The sequence below is a fragment of the Zingiber officinale genome, chromosome 6A (genome assembly GCF_018446385.1).
Source record: "Zingiber officinale cultivar Zhangliang chromosome 6A, Zo_v1.1, whole genome shotgun sequence".
NCBI lineage: Eukaryota > Viridiplantae > Streptophyta > Magnoliopsida > Zingiberales > Zingiberaceae > Zingiber > Zingiber officinale.
The window spans coordinates 32,908,552-32,928,885 of NC_055997.1; the positions used below are offsets into that span (position 1 = coordinate 32,908,552).

Genomic DNA, 20,334 nt, shown 5'->3' on the forward strand with positions numbered 1-20,334 from the left:
TTATGCTCAAGTTTTGATACATGCATGCTGTCTATTCAGTATATGATTATTGGTTGAATAATCCTCAAAACCACATTTGACTTTGAACACTCAGGGTGGAGGACCATATTATCTCATTGGTAGGGCATTGGGACCAGAAGTTGGAGTTAGCATTGGATTATGCTTCTTTCTTGGCACTGCAGTTGCTGGTGCTATGTAAGTCTATTCTGATTTCTGTATTTGTCTGGGCACTTCTCTAATCCTAAGATTCAATTATGTAAGGTAATCACAAAATATGCAGTAAATTTGAATACTCATGCAGATCAATTTCTTATTTCCCAATAATAGTTTATAATTGTTTGTTGTAAAAACATATTCACTTCTTAAAAAAATTACAACTTTAACAATAAAAACCTCTCCGACTTCAAATCTGAAATTTCTTCAATTCACTGAATTTACAGTTTATAGAGGACTAGAGAAGCTCTCATTTTTTCATTGCTCATTCTAGCGTTCTACTTGCAAAAAAGTATAAATTACAAGTGTAAGGCATTATAAAACAAAATAAATATGCAGGTTACAAATGATTGAAGCTAAAATTAAATAGAAGAATAAGCATGTAGTAGTAATTTAATTAATTATTAAGTAAACAATTAATTACAATAAAAGGTTGATTGTTATTATTAATAAGTCAACATAAGCATCGAAAGGTACCAAAGCCATATCATTTTGATAAGAGACCAAAACTTTGGCACGACTTAAAATTTTAAACCTTGGGCAGTGTTTATATCCATCAAACTTATCCTAGGGGGTTGATGTCCTAGATTATTCTACTATAATTTAAGCTTAAGTACATTAGGCTATAGTTATTCAATTCTATCAACTTAATGGGGGTATTGTGATTTTCCTGATTGATTCAATGATGTTATTTCCTAAATGAGTCTATCACTGCTGACTTGTCTCATGAAGTTTTGGTTTAGTTCTTCAGATCTATCAAGTTAATGGATTAACTATTTGCTTTTTTAGGATCATGGAATATGTTGCACGTTCATTAAAAATATAAATCAACTTGGAGGTTCCATGGTAGGAGTTAAGCCAAAGATAATTTGATACTATTCCTTTTGGTCAATAAGCCAAGTGTTCTTTTTAACTCTTGCGTGCATTCTGTAATTCTTCACTTTTAATACGGTTTTAGGTATGTCTTGGGAGCTGTGGAAACCTTTTTGGATGCTGTGCCTGGTGCTGGATTCTTTAGAGGTAAATTTAGGTTGTTTCACTGTCAAATTTTTTACTGGCTGAGGGAAAAAGGCTTGAAAAGAAAACCCTTTGTTAGATACACAAGCTGAGGTTTAGGGAACTACTTAAACATATTATAACACAGCCACCAGATTGATCATTATGTGACTGATTAGGTGCTAGTCTTTCAAAAATTAAAAACATTTTTGACTGATTAGTTTTCAAGAAGATAATTGCAACTTAACTTTCATTTAGTTGGATCGGCAACTCTAAAAGACTAAATATATAAAGCTAAATTTATAACCATTGTGTAATTTTATTTTTTGCAAACTTGTTTTATGTATAACAGGGACCAGTACTTTTGTAATATTAAAAATTCTGATTCCTTGTGTTTCACTCAAGAATTCAAGTTCATCTTCAGTAAATTGTAATGTTAGAAAATAGTTAGTTTGGAGATTATGTTAAGATGCACTTGTAGATTTTCCAAATTAGGGTTGGCCAACTGGAAATAAGTTTGTGTTGAGAAGTAAAGCTCTGGTCAACCTGACACTTGTGTTTACACAGGAAGGTTTTTCATTGTGTCATTCTGTATATTCTCTGTTAGCCATGTGATGAATGACATGCCAATTGCTCTTTTTTTTCTTAAATTAAAAAAAAAAAACCTCAGCTCTGTTTATTTTTAAGATTTTCTGTTACCCTTCAGTATGTTATTTTATCTTGAATAATATTGTTATCTAATGTTGCAAGCAACACATCTTTTCTGGATTAATTTTCCTTCCTTTGCTGTTATAAAATTTAGGAAGCAGCCAGTTGAACTTAATCACTAGGTCACCTCCATGATTTCATGTATATGCTAATACTAGCTTCAGCAACATATTTAGTGCATTGATTCTACTGTGTAAACTTCTAGTCTACCTATTTATTGCACTAAATTTGTATATTCATTTTTTTTCTAGTTCTATGATCAGTAATACATATGGAATAATTCATTATGGAACCTTCACACCTATTCATTTTACCTGATTTATCCAATTTTTATTTTTATTTTCTGAACTCTTCCCTCTTGCAGTCCTCGGTAAATGTTTTTACTCCCAATCTTATGTTTTCAATTCGTCCTTTTGCACTCTGCTGTGATAATATTTGTCCTCGTTTCCCCTATTCTATCATTTTTGTTATGGGAAAAGAGGAGATTGTATTGCCTTCATTAATGATACCTATTATATGAGAGTATATAAGATTCATGATAACTCTAAACCTGAAAGTACCAATGTGAGATTAGACCCATTACACCAAATTTAACCTGATGAGCAAAACTGAGGGCGATTAGCTTGTTTGCTCTAACAACAATCATGTGGCCCTAGTGCCTGAATTGTTAGTAATATACCATTTAGCCTATTGATCATCATGGCAACTTTCCATGTTAGTTCCACTAAGGTTTGATGTTAAAGCCAAACCTTAATACACAGTCCAAAGACATTGACGGTAGTTAGTAGCTACCATGTGAGGACTTGCTCTATTAGGGGATTCTGCAGTAGGATGTGCCTGTAACATTTGTTCTTGCTTGAGTTTCTGCCATTCATATCTATAATGGTTAAATGGAAGAACTGATATTAGCTTTTGAGAGTTGTGTGGATAAATGTCAAGGGAGATCAATTTAGAGACAATAAAGTAGGAACATGCTCAATTTCCAAAGTACCATTTTTGCACTAGTACAAAGCATGTCCAAGGTCTCAGTTTGATATGGTTGATACTTGATACAATTTTAGCAACAATTATGGATTATCTGCAGGAACAATTGGTACACCATAATCTGATTACTGATGCTAGCTTATATGTATAATAGCATGGAATGCATGTGAAACTAAATTCAATGCATAGATAAGCATGTAGATTTTTGCACATGTCAGAGGAATTATGGTTGATTTTTTGCACATGTCAGAGGAATTAATGCATAGATAAGCCTGATTCTTGCACGTGCTAGCTTATATGTACTAGCATTGAAACACATCCTTGATCAGTATAAATTCTAGTTGCTTGATATCATTTGTGCCTTGAATCTGTGAAAGTTCATGCCATTTGCTTTCATAAAGTCTTTTTTTTTTCTTTGGGCATGTTGACCCTTGTTTCTTTTCTGTTCAAAATTTGCAGAAATATGTTTGACTTTCCTAGTTTCATATAATAGCATCTAATATTAATGATTCACAATCCTTGCCATCAACGTCTTTAGAAATTGTTATGAACTTTGCTATCCATGACAATCTATCCCATTCCCCACTTACGTTTCAAACTGTTTTTATGTCAACATTTAATGCGGCAACCCTTACCATAGTCCTAAGATTTCCTAAATATTAGTATATTTTTCCTCTCAAGTATCTTCTCTATCCATGATCTTGTAATTAAATGGAAGTCCTAATCAATTGGTACAAATTCAGAAACATTTATTGATTTGCTTTGGTACCCATTGAGAAGAAAAAGAAAGGACAAATGGTGAAGTGTAGTGAAGAAAGCGTGTGATCACGTTTGGGTTAGAAAGCCACAGTAAAATGCATTTCCCATGCATGGAAAGCAAAATGGAAGAGGAAATAAGAAGTGAAGCAACCAATATGTAGAAACATGGAAAATTAAAGGAACCATAATAATTTAATAGCACAATCAGTATGTAAAATTGTCAATCCTCAGTCATGGCTTTCTCAATTATCCTCCTGAGATATTCTGACTAGTTTCTTGTGGAGTTTTTTAGAGTAGAGGTTGAATAAGAATGAGAATATGCATGAATCTGTCACATCAGTGTTGAAAATAATGTATAAGATGATGCTTTCTGTAGAAAGCTTAACATAGCTGTATGACCACTGGGGTTATATGGGCGTACAATACATCTGTGATTGCGTGAAGAAATGAGACAATGGTATGGTATGCATAGTCAAAAACCAATGTCTTAATTTCTTCATGTGGAGGAAGAATAAAAAAGCATGTATAACCATGAAATACACAAATTGGCATTAGACTATGATGATACCTGATTAAATACAATAAATGTGAAGTTCTAAAATGCAACAGATGTGAAGTCCTCATATGCTAGTATTCAAGTTTACAAGAATAATTTGAAAGGAAACAATAGTGGAATTCAGCAAAAGAGATGAAGATATTTGTTCAGTTATACAGTTGAATAAATATAATGTGTGAAGTTGCTAAAGTGTCTCATTGAATAATGGTAATTTTCACATGAAGCATTACCCATGTTCTTTAGAAAATATTTTGGTTGCTTTCATATCTGCAATATAGGACAGCGTCTAAAGTTTCTCTTTGAATAATGGTAACTTTCCCATAAAACAAGAACCCATGATCTATAGAAAATACTTTGGTGGCTTTCATATCTGCAATATAGAAAACATTGCTTGGATATTTTCCTTTTAATGCTATTCAGGATAAGTTCCAGTTATCTGTTTTCTTACTTATTTGCACATCCATATAAATTATATTCCTTCCTTTCAGAAACTGTTACACTCGTCGGCAACAGCACTGCTGCTAATGGCACAACAACAGAAGTAATAACAATGGTATCGACTCCTAGCTTGCATGACCTGCAAGTCTATGGAGTTATTGTGACTATCCTTCTGTGCTTTATTGTATTTGGCGGAGTAAAGATGATAAACAGGGTAGCTCCGGCTTTCTTAATTCCTGTCCTTTTTTCACTTTTCTGCATATACATTGGAATTTTTTCAGCTTCAAGGAGCAATGATTCAAGTAAGCTACCTGTGTTATTTTCTTCTTTTATGTGTTTGATCTTTCTCTCTACTCCAAAAGTTTTTTTTTTCCAGTCTTTCACTTTGCATGTCACATGTTGCAGATTTTCATTTAGTTGACGCCTCATGAATATGTTGCTCTCTTTTTGGAGCCTGGTGCAGGTGGCATAACGGGATTGAGATCACAAACATTCAAAGACAATTGGAGTTCTGATTATCAGTTTACTACAAATGCTGGAATTCCTGATCCAGAAGGACCTATATACTGGAATTTTAAGTAAGCCCTACTCATATTTATGTTTTAAATTTCACATAAAAATAGTGGGGCTTGTTCATCCTGGTATAATAATTTAATCTTGTAAAGAACCCTATTTGCTGCTTGAGTTGAAAATTTAGTTAGAGTCCCATCATAAGTTCTGGTAATTTCAAATAACCTTCACAGTTAGAAGATAATAGGACAGACTATTGAGCATACTCGACAAATCCCTGATAATGAACCAAATTTGATGAATATAAAGTTAAATTTAGTATTGAGTGATCCTTGTTTTCTGAGATACAAGTAAATATCGTGATTAAGTCATAGAATTTTAATGAAGACTATGAGACTCATATAGTCAACCGAAATATGCTTCGTGAGACTAACATGTGATCGTTCATTTGGCGATATCAAAGCTGCAAAATCAAGTACACCAGATAATTGGACATTTTCTTAGTAGAATAGTATGTTAATACGTGAAAAGATTGAAAGAACTTGTGGGTTCGGTATTCAAATTTTAATTACTTGTGCGTGAGAGATAAAATATCATTATGCCAGATGGCTATATTTTCTTGGGCAAAAATCAAAAGGGCATCCCATTTTTTCTGAATTATCAAAGGGTGCCCCTTTCTATTTTTAATCAAAAGGGCGCCTCACCCCGCCCTATTAGTAACCCATGTACAATTACCCAACTACCCTCAATTGTACTTTTCGGTATAAAATTTTCCTACCACACACGTTAAATCTTGAACCAGTCTATCAATTGTGTGATCAGGACAAGTCCTTATTGTAGTACTTAACATCTTCAAAAATATTCACGTTGTAGCTACGAAACCGTAGCTACTACAACTCAGACTTGTTCATCTAACATTCACGTTGTACCAGTTATAAAACCGGAGTTGCTACAACTCAAACTTGTTATGTTCAACAACATTCACATTGTAACAGCTACACTCGAACTTGTCCTGTTCAACAATATTCACGTTGTAGTAGTGCTATAATGTTGTAGCAATTATGGTTTCATAGCTGCTACAACCATGGTTTAAAATTTCGACCCGTGCCGAGGTTTCGGTCTCAGGCCGGAACGATACGGTTTCGGTATCGTATCGTGCCGTGCCGATATAGTTTCGGTATTTTTTATTTATCTATAATAATGATAAGATAAATATGTTTATTGTGTATATAAAAATAAGTTGTATATTGATTTATTATAAGTTCTCAATTATTGAATAATTTAATATTGTTAGAAAAAATAATTAAAAATAATTTTATTTAAATAGAATTGATATATCAATAATTCAAATTAAAATGGAAGTATCTATAATAATAATAATAATAATAATAATAATAATACAAGATATTATTTTATATTAATAATAATTATATAAATTAACTATTTATTTATTTAATTAATTATTAATTAAATAATATATATTTTAAATAGTAAAAAATATCAAGTAAAAAATTAAAAAAATCAGAATATAAATATAATTTATTATAATTTTTTAATTTTTTTAAGAATTTTTTTACATTTTTAAAAAAATTTAAATGAAATTTAAAATAATAAAAATATATTAGAATATAAATAAGAATTATTATATATTTTTAAAATTTTTAAATGAAATTTAAAATATTATCAGTATATTAATTAATAAAATTTATTTAATTTATTTTAATTTTAAATATATTTTTTTATATATTTTATTAGGTTAATTTAACTAGGTTTATAAAAGCCTCTTTGAAATATCACACATCCTCTACCCATCCTCCTTAGGAATTGTTTAAATTAATATAATAAAATAATAATTATTAAAAACAGAAAAAAAAAAAAAACGCGTACCCGAGATCGCGCCCGCCCGCGAACGATCATCGCGATCTCGCGGGGGGCGTCCGGCGACGCTTCCAGCGTCGCCGGACGCCTCCGGCGACCCTGCCGGACGATTTCGGCGCTGCAGAAGGCGTCGCGCGCGACGCCGCCGGAGGCGTCCCGCGTCTCCTCCGGCGCCGACGAAGGCGTGACGCGTCTCCTCCGGCGCCGCCGAGACTGGGACGCCTCCCGTGCCGGTTTCGGCAGCCCGGCGGAACGGTAAAAACCGTCCGTGCCGGGCGGCACGGAACGACACTTCAAACCTTGGCTACAACACGGACTTGTCCTGCTCACTAATTGTTTCTCTTACAGTACTATCCTTCTATTGTACGACCTCTGGGTAATAACACCTCTTCTCTTCCCTCGTCAGATGTCAGTTTTTCATCCTACATTAGCAACCAAGAATCCTGCCACTGTTCAGTACACAGTCCTGTGCCCTAGTTTTCAAAGAATATCAGGAAAACTAGACCTACTGGCTGTTTAAGCCCTTTTTCAGAACCTCTTTATCCAACCTAGAATACACCCCTTGACCTTCTCTTTCCATCACAGTTATTTAGTTAATAAACACATACCAGCCCGATTTAGACTCTTTAATCTTTAGGCTAGAAAAATTTGAAATCATCGGTAAAAATCCTACAAAATATTGGGACAGAGATGTAAAATATATTGTCAATTAGCCATAATAAACCTTGATCTTATCATAAAAGCACATGACTTACGCTATACAAACTGAGAAACCAAAGAATGTGTTATGCATATCAAACAATTATTATCCCTTGGAGCAATTCAACTATCTACTTCTTGGCATAGGAGCCTAGCCTTCATAGTTAATAAAAGAGCCGAACAAAAATGTGGTTAATCAAGAATAATTTTTAACTATAAAAGATTAAATGACAATTGCCAAGAAGATGAGCATAAAATACCTGATAAGAACCAATTACTAAATAAAATACAAAACTCTAAATGGTACTCTAAGTTCGATATGAAATCTAGTTTTTGACAAGTCAAAATGCATCCTGATTCAATCGAATGGACTGCCTTTTCCTGTCTTGAAGGACATTTTGGATGACTAGTAATGTCCTTTGACTTTAAAGTAGCTCCCCAAATCTTTCAACAGAAGATGGATGATATCTTTCGAAACGTTTCTATGTTCACCTGCGTTTATATTGATATGTATTAGTCTTCTCCAAAACAAAGGAAGAACATTTTACTCACCTCCATATTATGTTTGATCTCTTCAAAAAAACATGGCTTAATAATATCACGAAAGAAAATGCAACTAGTTACCAAACACATCGACTTTTTGGGAAAAATTGCCCTTCAACCTCATATTGCTGCCAAGATTCTCACTTTTCCAGATAAAATGGAAGACACCAAAACCCTACATGCCTTTTTGGGTTTCCTCAATTATGCTCACCATTACCTTAAAGATATTGGCAAAATTAGTGGTCCATTATACAATAAAACATCTCTCACTGGGCAAAAATATTTTAATCAACAAGATATGGAATTAGTTAAACAAATCAAAGACTTAGTGAAAACTATTCCCATGTTAACATTGCCACTAGATTTTGACTACTTAGTCATAGAAACTGATGACTATGAAACAAGTTGGGGTGGTATACTATTTCAAAAAACTTCCAAATATGACCCTAAAGACTCTGAAGTTTTATGCTGCTGTGCCTCCGACAAATATAAAGAAAAAGGTCATTTATCCTCACTAGATTACGAAATACTAGCAGTCATCTATTGTTTAGACACATTTCAATTGTTTACTGCAATAAAAAAGAAATTACCATCTGGACAAATTGTGAAGCCATAGTCAAATATAGCCAACAAACCAAAGGTTTAAGAAAAGGGTTAGGTACCAAAAGGTGGCTTAAATTTAGAAATACAATTATTAATAAAGGATTATGAATTCAATGGGAACATATCAAAGAAGTTAATAATTCCTTAACTGATACATTATCGAAACTTTTACACTAACGTCTTTGTTATTTTAGGCTAACATCTTTGTTATTTAGGCAAATGGATAGACAAAAGAAAGTACGTAATTTTGCCACAAAAACCATTAGGTTTGGCAATTAGGACTTACAACAGTTTACACAATATGAAGACTAGTTTCACGTCCCATCCCATGAAAAACTTGACTACATCTAAAACTGCCTCCTGGATAACATACGGAATATCCCTACAATACCGGAAGCTCAAGCTACAAAATTGCTGTGATCAATGCCCTATCCAATTATTTTCTCACAACTATACAAAAGCCTGTGGGCAAGAAGTTCTCTTGCTATGTCCATTTTTTCGGAACACAAGCAGGAGTCTACTCTACTTAGGAAGAAGCCAACTTAGCCGTACAAGGCTGTGAACATCCTTATTTCAAGCCTTTTATTCCATTGACGAAGCTTTCACTGCTGCTAGGACTAATCTTCATCCTAATTTCTTCACTACTACATTGCTCAAAACATGTCAAACTACCACAGACAAGACGTATGCTCAAACACTCATTGATGAAACACCAATCCCAACTACAGATACGCATCTATCCTCTTCAGGAGGTCAAATACACAAGCCTAATTATTTAACTTTGACTAAACTTAAAGAAAGAGCTGAAAGACCTACCTTTACAGCCGAACAAAGAGCTTCCAAAGTTCAATTATTGGGCCTTCCAAATTCCATTCCAGAAGACATCTCCTCTTATGTTCGAAGCTTGGCTGAAAAATCTACATTCCAGACTTTCACAAAAACCCTCCCCAAGGGATGACTATTACTTATGAAGTAGAAATTAAAATGTCAAAAACTCAAAGCCTGCTCTGATTCAGCGAAATATGGTTGTTCTTGCCAGTTACTCTACTCCGTTTGCAAAATAAATATCGACTTTGAAGCATACACTGTTCCAGACTTATTGCACCATTTACTTTAATGGACTATGACCTCCTCTATAAACTCGGTACATGATCCAAACTCAGTCAACACTTCCCAAAGAAATTGGGCACAATAATCTCTCTTGCTCTTGAAGAAGAGGAAACTTTTGTTGTTTGCACTTTTGATAGTTTTCCTCTGGAATGGGTCGAGCTTAAAATCAAACCAGTTAGACACCTCATCAAAATAAACATTAATGAAGTTGGAGGTTATCAAGTAGAACTTGAAGACTATTCCTCTGATTCAGACATTGATTGGGAAGCGCTTCCAACACCCGAAGATCAGCTTAATCATTGGAGAGCTTCTATCCAGGGAACTAATTGGGCTTGAGACAAAATCGAAGACCCTGACACTTACTTGCTGGCGAATCTTATACTGAAAAAATATATTGGCTGAAAGAGATGGGAACACAATTTTTTTCTGATCACTTTTACCACTCAGATACCTTGTTCCAACATTACCAACGCAAGACTAAAAGAGTAAGCAACAAATGGCTAGCCAGCTCCAACTCGAACTTACCAAGCAACCCTATACCGCACTCGTACTGCTACCCAGGCTAGTAGTCCCCAAGCTCCATCCTTAGACTCGGTTGGTGAATACAACCTTGAAAATATGATGGAACCTTAATCTGACATCGCAATGACGTGTTCTAGTACAGTAATTCCACTTACTAAAAAATATCAGCCATGGCGATTTCCGAACTCTATTCGAAAAGCATCTCCACCATTGAAAAACATGGCTTGATTGTTTCCGGAAAGAAAATGAAATTAGGCACATTGAATTCTTAGGCAGCATAATTGGACAAGAAAAAATAACACTCCAAACTCACATAACTAGTAAACTTTTGACTTTTCCTAATAAGATGGAAGGCATAAAAATACTTAGATCTTTTTTAGGATTACTTAATTATGCCAGACTATATTTAAAGGATATTGATAAAATCAGTGGCCCTTTATATAATAAAATCTCTCAAACTGGGCAAAGATATTTTAACTAACAAGATATAAATCTTGTCAGACAAATCAAAAACATAGTCCAACACTTACCAATGTTGAACACTTCCTTTAGGCTCAGATTATTTAGTCATAGAAACTGATGGCTGTGTAAACGGATGGGGTGGAGCATTATTTAGCAAACCTTCTAAGTACGATCCAAAAACTTTGGAATCTCTTTGCCGATATGCTTCAGGTAAATATAAGGAAAAGGGTCATCTTACTTCTTTGGATTGAACTTTTAGCATTAATTTACTGTCTAGAAGCTTTTATGCTCTTTATCTGTAGTGAACTTGAGATTACTCTTAGAACCGATTGCGAAATTATAGTAAAATATAGCCCGCAAACTAAAGACACTCGAAAAGTACTTGGATCCAAACGATGGATAAAATTAACAGATGCTATTCTTTATAAAGAATTAAGAATTAAATGGGAATATATCAAAGGAACTAATAATTTCTTAGTTGATACTTTATCTCGTTTACTAACTTAATTTTCTTCTTTCAGGATGGATAAACAAAAGAATGTCTATACTTATGGTTTTAAAACTATGAAATGTAGTATACATGAACTTCCTCAATACTCTAGGAAAGAAGATACTTTTTAGTTCTCTATCAGATCACAACTTAATCCAGTACGATGTCTGATTGACAATGTCTGGAATATCCTAGCTTCATCAAGAATAGCTAATCAGAAAATAGCTATTATTAATGTCCTTTCCAATTATTTCTTGACAATCTTACAAAAACCCTTGGGCAAAATAATTTCTTGGTATGCTATTTTGTCAGGTCCTTCTGCTGGACTATATGCTAATTGAGACGAAGTCAAAGTACTTTTACCAGAAGACAATAAGCCTTCCTATGAAGGCTTTTACTCAGTAGATGAAACTTATGACTTACTGAGAACTATTTTGGTCCCAGACTTTATCATTAGCCAATTCCTACAAACCAATGGAAAGATACAAGAAGATAAGTCTTATTTAACGGCAGCAACACTTCCTACTCTTGCCAGACTTGATATTGATTTATTATCCGTTCCACAAAAATCAATAACTTATCAATCACTTGAAATATTGCAAGCCAATAAAGGAAAAAAAGACACTTTATTTGTGGTCAATACTTTGTCAGAAGATATACATACTTACATCTAAAGTTTGGGTAAATATTTTCTACTTATAAAAGTAACATACTAATTGTATTATATATTTATATTTATTAAATACCTGATCAAACACTCCAATTACGCTCACAGCCGGAAGCACTACAAGAGGCTAAGCACTTTAATAGCAAACTTTTGCAATTTTGGAGTATTTGCTCTGTAGCATTCCCACCATTCAATTGGAGATAATGCTCTTCTGTGTCTAATTGCCACATTCCTCCCAAATAGCCCTTTTGCCTTTTGATATATAGAGAGTTGGGTAGTGATTTTATCTTGCTCAGCAGCGCTTGAAATCAATCTCTCCATAGTTTCAAACAAACCATTCACCACTTCTCCACAGATATCTGAATCTGTGTATGAATAAAAATATTCTGAATTCAAATAATGTCCTGCAGCATGCAAAGACCGATGAAGTTGGCATTCCTATCTCGTATCAATGATCTCAAACACTTCTTTGTATTTCTCTTCTTTCTCCTTAAAGACCATAATTATTTCTTTTGCCCTATCCATAGCCTCATAAGTATAGCCCATTGCAGGTTTCCTTTCCCCATCAACCAGTCTCAGAACACGGACTAAAGGGCCATATATCTTTAAAATATGCACAACATTGTCCGAAATCTAAGTGTCATGGTGATTTTAGCGACCTTTTTTCCCTGTGCTTCTTTTGCCCATTTACTCTCCATTGAATCCTTTGAAATGAACATTTTTCTTAAATTTTACTTCTATAGGTGCATCCTTTCAAGAGTGAGAAAAGCAGTAGCAAATCTTATGACACCCGTCCGACAAAGCTCTTTTTGTCTTGTGAATTGCCTCAACATATTTACCATGCCTCGACGAATATAAATGTAAGCATTCACACTCATTGCCTTCTTTAATGTTGCTTTAAAATCAAGCAATTTCCCAATATCTTCTAAGATCAAGTCGACGCAGTGAGCAACACAAGGAGTCCAATACAAGTGTTGCCTTTTTGCTTCTAATAATTTTCCTACAAAAGAAGTTAGAAAACTAGATAAGTTTAACATATATAAGAAAAAGCATATTGATAAGAAATAATTAAATAGATTCTTACCAGCAAGCACATTGTTACTTGCATTATCCGTAACAACTTGAACAACATTTGCTTCTCCTATATGCTCTACAAATCGATCAAGCAACCTCCAGTCTTTGCATAATCAGAAGCATTAACTGATTCGATGAAAACTTAACGTTTAGGAGAATTTACTAAAAAATTGATCAATGTCCTATGCCTTTTGTCTGCCCACCCATCTGCCATCAAATTACAACCATACTTGGTCCATTCTGTTTCACACGACTTAATGTAATCATTTGTCACACTATCAACAACTTTTTTTTAGAAAAGGAACCCGCACCTCATGATAACTAAGTCTTTTTAGACCTATACCATATTGGTCAACCAAGTCCAACATCTTTTTGAGGCTTGAATAGTTAACGACATTAAAAGGAATCGCCGCATCATACATCCACTTAGTTATGGCCATACAAGCTTTTTCCCTCAATTCTTTCTTGTATGCCTCATTTATAGTTTTTGCACATTAGGAGCAAAATACGTATCCATTGGAACTATTTGTCTTGGCTTTTTTTGCATATTCACTGATCTAGAACTTGTACTTGTACTTATAGGCGACATAACTTTAGCTCCAATATCATCCTTATCAATATCATCACCAAGAGGACCTATATCCTCAAAGTCCAATGTCGCAAGTTTAGAAAGATTACTTTTCTCAGTCTTTTTCTCCATGAAATTTTTAATTTCTTCACGTACATGAGGCGGACATCTTTTGCAAGTCGTAGTATTTCGAAACCCTCCAACAAGATGTTTTGCACGATAGATACCCTCTTTGGTAACTTTTTGACAAAAGTTACAAATCAAATCATTTTTGTTATTCGGATTAACTTTTTAAAAATAATTCTATCCAGGATCTTTTGATATATATGTTGGAGTATCACTACTACCTTCTATGATAATTGAACAAGAAAATAACCTGAAAAATCAAAAATAAAATAAAATCAACGCTGTATTAGGAATAGAAAAGCACTGTACCAGTAAAAAGAGAACAAAAAGACAAATGAAAAATAGGACAGCAACCCGAATAGGACCAAAAATATAGCAAAAACGGACAACACAACAAGAACACTGTACCCGTAATAGAAAAATTGGAAAAAAAAAAACAGACAGGATAAAAAAATGAAAAAATAGGGAAAAAAACAAATTAATAATCGGACAGCAGCTGCAGTACGGATGAACATGATCAAAAATACAGCAAACCGGACAGCACAACAAGAACAATGTACCAGTATAGAAAAATGAAAAAAAACAAAAAGAAAAATAGGATAAAAATGGAAAAATAGGGAAAAAAACAAATGAAAAACTGGACAGCAGCACGAATCAGCAAAAATGGTAAAACAGGATAAAAAATACAGCAAAAATAGACAACAAGCAAGATTACAACCTGCAAAAATAGCAAAAACGGGAAGAAGAAAACAAAATCAGACAGCAGCAAGAACACGAAAGCAAACGAGAAGAAAAAACAGAAAAAGCAGAAGAAAAGAAGATACAGAACACAGAAAAGAAAAGAAGAAGAAGAAACAAAGAAAAAGTGAAAACGAAAAAGAGAAAAAAGAGAAGAAAAGAAATAATAGAAGAAGAAGAAGATAAAAGAAGAAAAACGAAGAAGAGAGGAAGAAGTGAAGAACAGAAAAACAAAAAAAGAAGGAAAAAACACATACCTGGGCGACAGCGCGACTCAGCAACGACGGTTCAGGTTTCTTCTTCTTAGTTCTTGTGATCTTTTCTTCTTCCCTTTTATCCTTTTCTTCTTCTTCTTGCGTTCTCTTCTTCCCTTCTTGCGTTCTTTTCTTCTCCTCGTGCCCTAATTCATGTTTTTTTTGGTTAAGAATCTAGATATTGTTCACGATCGCGCCCGTGATCGCGCCTTCGTTGAGGTGCGAAGGTGCCCTACGCCTGACGAACAACGCCCGCCTCGCGTGGGAAAAGATATTTTTCCCGGCGCCTTGTGCGCCTGACGCCTCGGGCGTGCCTCGGGCGCGCCTTTAACAACACAGACTAAACCATTCTAGAGGTTGTCTATTAGGTGAGGCTCACTGGTGAGATTTAAAGAGAAGAAACAAAAATCCTAAGGTTTAGAGCAATTACCCACTCATATCCATTTAAACAAACAGCAAACTCCTTAAACCAAACTTAAATTCAAATTCAAACTTAAACTAAAACTAAACTAAAACTTGATATCAGAGCCACCCTTGGACTTTAGGGTATTAAACTCTTGTATGAATATAACTTCAAGGAGTTAGATTATTTAGGTCTTGCTTTACAACCGATAACTATAATAACTTTAGATAATAACAAACACACACGTGTTACATTAGAAGTAAAATACTGGTGCATACTTTACATTCTGATCAGGTTCACTTAAATTCTTTAATTGATTTACTTCTCAGTCTAGGACTGTAGGTAGAAACTCATTGTCAACTTCTAAAACAAAAAGTAGAAAACTTGGTTTTATACCACCTGCAACAACAAAAATTGGTCTTAGAAGTCTTACGCAATCTTGATTACTTAAAAGCATCCTAAACTTTGGTAACGCAAACCGTACAAACTAAACTATCCCCTTTACATAAGGAAACCTAAAATTTAGACACAGACTCTAAACAACTATTACTTCAATCAAAAGATTTAATCGTAATCAACAAAACTCAACTTTATGCGAAACTTGAGACTTTACATCAGTTATGAGAAGAAATCAAATATGAATGAACAAATTGAAATATGAAAATTCACATTATGATGAAGTTGTAGACTACACAACAATTTTCCACTACCAAAGAAGACAGTTATTGTCAAATAGAACTTACTGGGAAAGGAGATCAAATACAAATACAACAAAATAATACTATCATAGTCCTTCTCACTTCACTTCACTTCACTTGTAAAACTAATAAAACTTTTCCTTTTAACTTAGCTCTAGTTAGGCCTCGTAATCCGAACACAATAAGTCCTAAGTGAATATAATTGTGTTTTCTCAGATATAAAGTTTTAGCGGCTTCTTCTGTCATTAAGCCAAGTTTAACTTTTCCTCCATCAGGAAGATGAAGAGCTTCTTGTCTGTGTTGTCGATACACAGATGTAAAAAAGTTTGAAATCCCTTGACTATAAAGTTTCTTAGGATTTAAGGTATTTAATTGTTCATTAGAAAAGATTGTTAAATCTTTATCAATATCAATGATCTCTTCTAATGGATTAAGACCTATAGTGGAAGTACTGTTTCTTTTGGTTAAAGAATCGATCCAAGAGGTTGTGTTGGCCTCAGTGGATCTCATAGAGTGATGACCAATAAAATGTTCAGTTCTTGTAAGACTCATTGGGTTGTTTATAGGTTAAAAATTTTGAAGTCACTAGTGGAGTCTTAGGAAGTGTTTTTTCTAATGATAACTGACTTAAGTCTTTATTAATTTTTGCAAGTGCTTCTTTGAAATCATTGGAGTGTAAACCTCCCAAAGTAAAGTTTTCTAATTGAAGGACTTTTATTTCTATTAGCGTTAATTTGTAATGAAGTGAAGTGAGTAGGGTTATGATAGTATTATTTTGTTGTATTTGTATTTGATCTCCTTTCCCAGTAAGTTGTATTGGACAATAACCGTCTTCTTTGGTAGTGGAAAATTGTTATGTAACCTACAACTTCATCATAATGTGAATTTTCATATTTCAATTTGTTTATTCATATTTGATTTCTTCTCATAACTGATGTAAAGTCTCAAGCTTCGCATAAAGTTGAGTTTTGTTGCTTACGATTAAATCTTTTGATTGAAGTAATAGTTGTTTAGAGTCTGTGTCTAAATTTTAGGTTTCCTTATGTAAAGGGGATAGTTTAGTTTGTACGGTTTGCGTTACCAAAGTTTGGGATGCTTTTAAGTAATCAAGATTGCGTAAGACTTCTGATACCAATTTTTGTTGTTGCAGGTGGTATAAAACCAAGTTTTCTACTTTTTGTTTTAGAAGTTGACAATGAGTTTCTACATGCAATCCTAGACTGAGAAGTAAATCAGTTAAAGAATTTAAGTGAACCTGATGAGAATGTAAAGTGTGCACCATTATTTTACTTCTAATGTAACACGTGTGTTTGTTATTATCTAAAATTATTATAGTTCTTGGTTGTAAAGCAAGATCTAAATAATCTAACTTCCTTGAAGGTATATTCATACAAGAGTTTAATACCCTAAAGTCCAGGGGTGGCTCTGATATCAAGTTTAAGTTTGAATTTGAATTTAAGTTTGGTTTAAGGTGTTTGCTGTTGTTTGCTGTTTGTTTAAATGGGTATGAGTGGGTAATTGCTCTAAACCTTAGGATTTTTGTTTCTTCTCTTTAAATCTCACCAGTGAGCCTCACCTAGTAGACAACCTCTAGAATGTTTTAGTAGTCATTTGGTTTCTAACCCCGGCTATCTTCAGGTCTTACGGTAGCCTTCTTGTGGTTACCTGATTTAGCCAGCATAGGTTTTATAGAACTAAAGGTCTACGATTCTGTCTTCTCCCTTAGCTAGTTACATTTCTACAAAGGTATACTTCGATAAGGACTTTTGATTTAGAGATGAAGAAAGCAAAGCCCTAAGGCTTAGAGACAATATATTTACTCAGCCATGAACATACAGTACACAATCATATAATTTACAAACTGTTGAAAGAAAATTACACTACTATTTACAGGTTTAGTAGGGCATTACAAGATGAGAGACAGTAGTGAGTAGAAAGAGGAGAGGAGAGCTTCTTAGGAGGTGTGTCTGCTTCTCTTGTGTTTCGTTGCCTTCTTTGGAAGAGAGGAGAAAGGGGCTTTTATAGAGCTGAGGAGAGGGTTCCGAAGGATGACTCATACTGGCTGGAAGTGCTTCTGACCGTCATTGCTTACGTTGTAGTTGAGGTAGTGCTGCTTGTGCTTATGTTTTTGCGTTGAATGTCATCACTGCTTTCGTCATAGTTCCATCATATTTATGAGATTGGCTTCTTCAACAGAGCCCATAGAGGATGGTAATGCATATGTAGAAGGCGCTGGTAGTGTTTTTGATTTCTGCTTACAAACCATGCTATAGTTTTTTCTGATAAAATTGGCAAAGGGTTGCATGTTGAGTAGTATAGGCAAACGGAAAGAATACCGTGCCGAAGTTTTTTGGCCCATAAATTTTTTTAGTGAAGGTTTCACGCGCCAAAGTATTTTCTAATGGATCTTGATAAGGATCCTAAAGCCAAGAACTTCCTTTTATAAAAGCTTGCCAATGCTTAAGTTGTTCTTCAAGTGGTTTTGAAGAGGTCCATTCTCTGTCTGAATGAGAAGGGTATTCCTCGAATGGAAGTAATTGAATTTTAAGTCCTTGTACATCAAGTTTTGATTATGTCTGGCTGGCTTAGTTTATAAGTTTCTCCATTCAGGAGCAGAACTATTAAAACTACATAAAACTAAAGCTTCTTTTTCTTCAAGTATATGTTGAACAATTCTCCCAACTAGTTGAGGAAAAGTTTCTAGGGAATCCAATTCTTGTACCCAAAGTTATTATAAAAGTCCATAGTTCATTAAAGTAAAGGGAGTAATAAGTCTTCTTTGATATTGCTTTTGTTTAAATTGTTCATAATGGATATTAGCTTTTCCAAAAGAGTAAATTAACTGGCATATACAAGCATAAGTCGGTCATGTCTGGTTTAGAACATTGAGAGAAAGTCTTGGTACAAGTAATTTTGTAAGTATATTCTTTCCCGTAAGTAATAGTGATTCCTGGCGTAGGATTTTGATGGAACCAGTTTAATGCTTCTTCAAGTTCTAGATAGTGTTTGAAAGTAGAAGTATTACCTAAACTTTGGATGTAAGTACGTATATCTTTTGACAAAGTATTGACAACAAATAAAGTGTCTTTTTTTTTCCTTTATTGGCTTGTAGTATTTTAAGTGATTGATAAGTTATTGGTTTTTGTGGAACAGATAATAAATCAGTATCAAGTCTGTCAAGAGTAGGAAGTGTTGCTGCCATTAAGTGAGACTTATCTTCTTGTATCTTTCCATCGATTTGTAGTAATGGGCTAATGATAAAGTTTGGGCCCAAAGTCTCAGTAAGTCATAAGCTTCATCTACTGAGTAAAAACCTTTATAGGAAGGCTTATTGTCTTCTGGTAAAAGTACTTTGACTTTGTCCTAGTTAGCATATAGTCCAGCAAAAGGACATGACAAAATAGCATACCAGGAAAACGTTTTGCCCAAGGGTTTTTGTAAGATTGTCAAGAAATAATTGGAAAGGACATTAATAATAGCTATTTTCTAATTGGCTATTCCTGGTGAAGTTGGGATTTCCGGACATTGTTGTACTGGATCAAGTTGTGATATGATAGAGAACTGGAAAGTATCTTCTTTACTGGAGTATTGAAGAAGTTCATGTATACCAAATTTCACGGTTTTAAAATCATAAGTACGAACTTTCTTTTGTTTATCTATCCTGAAAGAAGCAAATAATTTAATAAACGAGATAAAGTATCAGCTAAGGAATTATTAGATTCTTTGATATGCTCCCATTTAATTCTTATTCCTTTGGATCCAAGTCCTTTTTGAGTGTCTTTAGTTTGCTGGCTATATTTTGTTATAGTTTCACAATCGATTCTAAGAGTAATCTCAGGTTTACTATAGATAAAGAGCATAAAAGCTTCAGGATAGTAAATTATTGCTAAAAGTTCATAGTCCAAAGAATAAGATGACCCTTTTCCTTATATTTACCTGAAGCATATCGGCAAAGAGATTCCAAAGTTTTTGGGTCATACTTAGAAGGTTTGCTAAATAATGCTCCACCCCATCCATTTTTACAGCCATCAGTTTCTATAACTAAATAGTCTGAGTCTAAAGGAAGTGTTAACATTGGTTTTGATTTGTCTGGCAAGATCTTGTTGGTTAAAATATCTTTGCCTAGTTTGAGAGATTTTATTATATAAAGGGCCATTGATTTTACTAATATCCTTTAAATATGGTCTAACATAATTAAATAATCCTAAAAAGATCTAAGTGTTTTAATGTCTTCCATTTTATCAAGAAAAGTTAAAAGTTTACTAGTTTCGTGAGCTTGAGTGTTATTTATCCTTGTACAATTATGCTGCCTAAGAATTTAATGTGTGTGATTGC

General features: G+C 33.9%; 1 protein-coding gene across 2 annotated transcripts in view; it reads left to right on the top strand.

Annotated features, from left to right (window-relative positions):
- The window catches only part of LOC121996239 (cation-chloride cotransporter 1-like), a 36,353-nt gene that overhangs the window by 9,837 nt on the left and 6,182 nt on the right, over nucleotides 1–20,334 (top strand). For both annotated transcript variants that reach the window (XM_042550133.1, XM_042550134.1), the window contains 4 exons: nucleotides 95–195; nucleotides 1,172–1,233; nucleotides 4,705–4,956; nucleotides 5,118–5,232. In XM_042550133.1, the coding sequence (XP_042406067.1) occupies nucleotides 95–195; nucleotides 1,172–1,233; nucleotides 4,705–4,956; nucleotides 5,118–5,232 (530 nt within the window). The remainder of the gene's footprint in view (nucleotides 1–94; nucleotides 196–1,171; nucleotides 1,234–4,704; nucleotides 4,957–5,117; nucleotides 5,233–20,334) is intronic.